General features: G+C 42.5%; 1 protein-coding gene across 1 annotated transcript in view; it reads right to left on the reverse strand.

Moving 5' to 3' along the window:
• Nucleotides 1-6,000, reverse strand: part of TANGO6 (transport and golgi organization 6 homolog (Drosophila)) — a 242,816-nt gene that overhangs the window by 100,229 nt on the left and 136,587 nt on the right. Inside the window, exon 15 of the mRNA XM_006860217.1 lies at nt 4,212-4,352. Coding sequence (XP_006860279.1) covers nt 4,212-4,352 — 141 coding nt within the window. The remainder of the gene's footprint in view (nt 1-4,211; nt 4,353-6,000) is intronic.

Raw genomic sequence — 6,000 nt, forward strand, 5'->3', positions numbered from 1 at the left:
ATTACTATAAAGTCAAGGATAAATAGAGAGGCACCTGATAAGATAATATATTGTGTAGCTGAAAGAAGGAAATAAGTCCAGCTTAGTGGGGCAATTTTTTAAAGATAAATACTAACCATTGATAGTTATATCTCATAATAATTTGATATAGAACATGTATGGTGAGAATGCTGTTGTTGTTGTCAGGTGCCATCATGTTGGTACCAACTCACAGCAACCCCCAAAACAACAGCATGAAACACTACCTGGTCCTGCACCATCCTCACTAGTGTTGTGTTCGAGGCCATTGCTACTGCTATTGTGTCAATCCATCTCACTGTGGGGGTCTTCCTGTTTTTCCGCTGACCCTCCCCTTTACCTAGCATGATGTCCTTCCCCAGGGACTGGTCCCTTCTGACAACATGTCCAAACATGAGAGATAAAATCTTGCCATCCTTGTTTCTAAAGAGCATTTTTTTTTTTTTTAATATTTTACTGTGAATTATGTGTGAATTTACATGGGAGAACATTAGCTTTACATTCAGCCTATCGTACATCATTTCAGTGCCATAGTTATAATCCCCTTCATGCATCATCAACCAACCAAAAGGTATACCCTGCAAGTCTGCCCCCCAGTCTTCAACACACAGCCCCTCTCCCTCTCTGGGTCTGCAGTCCCCAGCCGCTCCATCTTGTTACATCATCGTCTCTGCCTCCATCTCTGGCATCACTGCTTCTCTGGGTAGGGTCCCGTGCTCCACTCTTCTCCCTTGATGGTCCCAGGGACCTCTGCTCCTGGACTGCAAAGTCAACCACTCCCCTCCTTTTGCTACAAAATGTCTACCTTTACATTTCCAACCCTTACAGTCAGTCCTGATAGTAATTACTCACTATTGTGCCACATGGGTGCTATTCCTATCTCCTTTCATCAGCCCTGCCCAGACAGATTGGATACTACTCAGTGGAGACTCTATCCTCCTCTGCACCCTCTGTATCTAGGCTCTTTCTTTCTTTCTTTTTTTTTTTTAAGGTTTTTATTGTGGATTGAGTGAAAGTTTTCAGGGCACATCATCGGTTTCACATTCAAGCATTCATATACCTTGTTTCATTACATTGATTATAATCCCCTCCACATACCATCAGTTAACAGAGTTTCTCTATATCCTCTTTAGCTTTTTTGGGGTGGGAAAACTTTGCCTTTTTGGAATTTACAGTCTCGGCTTTTAGGGAAGGTTTTTACATTTATCTGTGGGTATCCAGGGCTCATGTATGGAATTACTAACCAGCATAACTGAATAATCAGAAAAGGGACATTTTGCTATGTCTGCTAGGTGGCTAAAGTCTGATCCTCAGAGCCTATGGTTTGGACGGTCAGCAACGCTTGGGCCCACGGTCTAGGCTCTTTCTTGAAAGCTTGTAAGCCAGTCACTTCTTGCCTTTGTAGCTGCCCCTCATTTTGGGTAGCCAATGTCCAAGTTGCCCATCCCTGTCTAGCCTGTGTATGGAGGGGGTGGGAATGATCCTCACTGTAAAGATTTGTTCCCTCTTTTGAGCTACTGCATACATAGGTGTAGGTCAAGTTCATCAAATTGTATCAGATTACTCTTTTTTTCTTCTTCTAGCTGAGTTCTGATCATCCAGCCATTGAAACTGGGTCAACTGGCTTCAATTATCTGCAAATGTGGATGTTCTTGTGCCCTCTCTTGTCAGCTCGACACTTCACTCTCTACTCTAGTCCTCTGTGGCTATGTCCCTGACTCTGGGCCCAGGTGTCCCCAGGTCTTGCCATACTGCTGGCCAACCAGGTTTCCACTCAGGTTTACAGGAGTCTATTGAACACGGTAGGACTTAGCTCACAGCTTCATTGCTGTTTTTCCCTCATTTCCCCTTATCGGTGACCAACGTGGTTACCAGTCAGAGAGCATGTCTGCTCTCTGTATTCCCACTGAGTCTTAGTCTTGGAAGGGGGTTTGCCCTGAGAGGACTTAACCACTTGCCTTGATGTCTCCAGGGCAAGCAACTTGCTTATTCTTGTAATAGTCAGTTGGACTGCTGTCATTGTTTTGTATTTTTCCTGTTGGTCTTTCTTTCAAGAAGTATCTTATGTTCTTCTGGCTGCTCCAGGCTGGTCTGCTTGTCCTTTCCAGTGGTAATTTCCCACCTCAGAAGATTCTGGATGGGGCTCAGGATTCCACCTATGGTCTTATGCAATGTAGAGGCTCCAAAAGAAGCTGCCTTCACTGAGAAAGCTGTAGTCCCATTTTAGGTATTCCAATTAGTTATACATAGAAGATAGACTTAAAAGCTTTCTAAGGCAATATTTCTGGCTATTCCTTTCTCTCCCTCTCAAGTGTCTATTTTATAATGGTATGCAAGGGAAACCAAGATTCAAAAGACAGACAAGCATAAAGAGCAGTCTTGCTGTACTTCTTTTTCTTTAAAAAAGGGATATTTCTTCATTGTTGAGGAAAAAAACCAAAAGTCTTGAGTCTCTACTGTGGGCCAAGAAGTATGCTAAACAAATATTATTCTATTTAATCCTTTAAACATCTTGGGAGGTAAGTGCTACAAATACTCCCATTTTATATATGAGGGTACTATGGTATCAGGAAGCTAAGAGTATCCCATAATCACAAAGCTAATATGTTACAGTCTAGGATTTGAACCCAGGTTGTGTGATTCTAGAACCTATGTTCTTATCTACAACTCTTAGCTTTCTTAGCAAAGAGCAACTTCCTTCAAGTTGATTGAGTTCAATTCTAGGTGTCAACCATTTACCAACGGAATGAGTCTTGAACAAATTACTGAATGTATTTGAGTCAATTTGCTTACCTATAAATTGGGTCTAACCACAGTCTTTTCATATGACTTGTTGAGAAAATTGGATGAGATTACATATGCCAGCCATATGACATGCAGTAGACTTTTGACAAGCATTACCACCACCCTTTGGTCCCCAACATTCCTCTTCTTTTCATGATTGCTAATGCAAGGTCACAATTCACTCCAACTGCATCCCCAAAATCGCTCTAGGAAGAAGAGAAAGCAGTTCTTGGAAAATGGGCACTACTGCTGTCAATCTCTCATACTGGCAGCTGGGTATGTGTTGTGGTGCAGTGAAATATTTAATGTCTTATCTAGTCATAGTGCTTCCAAACTCCCACCAATGACTTTTCCCTGAGAGGTAGTGTAAGAGAAGGTGGGGAAAGAGGCTGATAGATTATTTGATTCAGTTGTGATTGTTAACAGGGCTAATTGTGATTGTAAAACTAGGAACTCTAATGTAGGTATAAAAGGAGCCATCTCAGATTCAGGAGAGGTGAATCTCACTTCAATCAAAGAGCCAGGAATGGAGCGCAACCTTTGGACCCAAAGATCCCTGAGCACTGAATCTCCTCGACCCAGAGACAGAGAGCTGTGACACTGGTGGAGGAGTGGCAGAGGAGCAGCAGCAGCAGAGTCAAGAGCCAGAGTAGGAGACAAAGCAGTGGACTTCCCAGATCACGGAACAAGTAAAACTGAGTGACTTTGGGCAGGAGCTTGCTTGCAGAGTGGGGTGTTTCCAGGCACTTCATTGGGAGGGCTTCGTTTGCTGACCCATGGAGCTAGAACCAAGTGCATTCAGGCTGAGGTTTATGGTGAAGTGGTGGATCCTGTGGATATTTATCAGCAGCCCTAGAAGAGCTTTGCAGCATTGATCAGACAGAGAAAGGTCTGCTTGTGGGCATGGCTGAGAAGAGGCTGTCCTGACTAGGCCTTCAGCATGTCTGACCCTGAACTGTAATCTTTTAACCTCCCCCCAATAAAGCCAATAATTATGAGTACAGTGTCTGAGTTCTATCTGGCATTGCAATGAATTATTGAATCCAACTACATAGAGTGCTGTGGGAGGGACGGTTTGGTAACATCATTTTAAACATGTTCTAAAACCTTAAACAGAGTCCTGGTGTGGCTCTGTGAGCTAAACTGCCAGACTACAAAGTTGTTAGAACTACAAGGTCGGTGGTTCAAGCTTACCAGTCACTCCTTGGAAACCCTATACAGGGTCGTTATGGGTCAGAACCGACTCGACGGCACTTAACAACAAAACCTTAAACAGGGAGGGGTTCATTTCAGCACCTAAACGGACTTCACCGTGCTTTCACAACAAGCCTCTTGATGAACAGGTTTTGGTTCAAAAGCCATAGTGATCCCCTGGCTCCTTTCCAGACTAACAGAACAAGAAAACTTACCCAGTGCTCTGACAATTCGCATCAGGACTTCCCCAACCTTCATTCTGGTCTCTGGCGAGTGCTTATCTTTACTGCTGTCGTACTGAGCCAAAAGGCTAAGCAAGATTTTCTCAGGATACACATCTGAGAGCAGGGCAACCCCTGGATTAAAAACAAAAAGGGCTCATTACTATTTACGACTGAAAGGTAGATGAACCCAGACAGTCTGTGACGGGTGAACACAGAAATATAAAAAGTCACTTCTTATAATTCTGCCAGCAAGCACTGCCCTTTATTCAGAGAGACAACAGAGTGAGTAGATAGAAGCTGACTCTGTGAGTCCTGGATCCTTCTAGTCCCTGCCCTATTTGATCTCTAAGGTCACTTCTAACACTGATATTCTATGACCTGTGGATTATAGGCTTTTCAATCAGAAGCTAGGTGATTACATATATTATGTCAGCGATTTGCACAACAGTGGGGACAATGGGATTCAATGTCATCTAGGAACCCTTCTAATTCTGAGATTCAAAGTACTGTGATTGATATTGTCCCTGCTAACATATCAACCTAAAACACAGCAATGAACTATTCCCTGCCTTTGTTGCAGGTTCTCCATTCCAGTGTAATTTCTCTCTATAAAACTGCCAATGATGAGAGCAATTTCCACAAGGAGACATTTTCAGAGCATGCCAGGCATGAGCAGTATTAGACCTAAGCTTATGGCTGAGTTTTTCAATCAAGAGAAAAGATTTTGCTCTGTCCTCCTTCCTAGGACTTGCTTGTCTCTTCTCCCAACTATGCCAGTGCCTCCTAAATGCATAATTTGCAACACTGTCGTCATCAACTGACCCCAGACCTAAGCAAGCTTCACAAGGATGGAGGATGGGAGGGAGAAGTATAACATCAAGATAAAGTGCCTGGTCTCAAAAACTATATAAACATAAATGCTATTCGGGTATTACATAAAGAATGAGGAGAAAGAAAAAGGAAACTAAGGAAGGAAATAATGGGATTCAAATTATATCCACGATGAGACAACTTCTCCCCACTTCAAACCATCCTTGTCCACCATTTCTAGCCTGGATTTCTTTCAGACTAGAAGGTAAAATAAATGCTTAAGAAAGCTATCATTTTTCATCTGGATTTACCACTGTCCTATTTAAGCTGACAATCTTTTTTTTTTTATTTTTATTAAAGTTTTTAGTGAACTGAGTGATAGTTTACATGGGAGAACACAGGCTTTACACTATTGTTTCATTGCAATGATTACAATCTCCTCTGTACAACATCATTCAACAGTATTTGCTTCCATTCCCTCTGGTTTTTTGTTTTTGTTTTTGTTTTTTTTGGGGGGGTATGTACACAAAAACACTCAGCAATATATAATAATTTAACCAACCAAGGGCTCATTTTGCAAGCCTGCCTCCTGGCAGCCAGCACTCAGTCCCTCTCTTTCCATGAATCTAGAGTCCTCAGCTGCTCCCTCTCTCCATGTCCCCATCTCTGTCCCCATCTATGTTGTGTCTGGCATTGCTGCTTCTCTGGATACGGTCCTGAACTCTGCTTGTGCTCTTCTCTCTTGATGGTCCTAAGGTCCTCTGTTTCTAGACTGTTATATTAAATACTCCCTGTTTTTGTTATAAAACTTCTACCTTTACAATTGTGACAGTCACAATTGGTCATGATAACAATTACTCACTATTGAATCCTATCACCATCTCCTTTCACCAGACCCATCTAGACAAGATGAAAACTATTCAGTGGGGACTCTACCTTCCCCCACACACTCTAAAATTAAACTCTCTCT

The sequence above is a fragment of the Chrysochloris asiatica genome, unplaced genomic scaffold (genome assembly GCF_000296735.1).
Source record: "Chrysochloris asiatica unplaced genomic scaffold, ChrAsi1.0 scaffold00037, whole genome shotgun sequence".
In the NCBI taxonomy this organism is placed as follows: Eukaryota; Metazoa; Chordata; class Mammalia; order Afrosoricida; family Chrysochloridae; genus Chrysochloris; species Chrysochloris asiatica.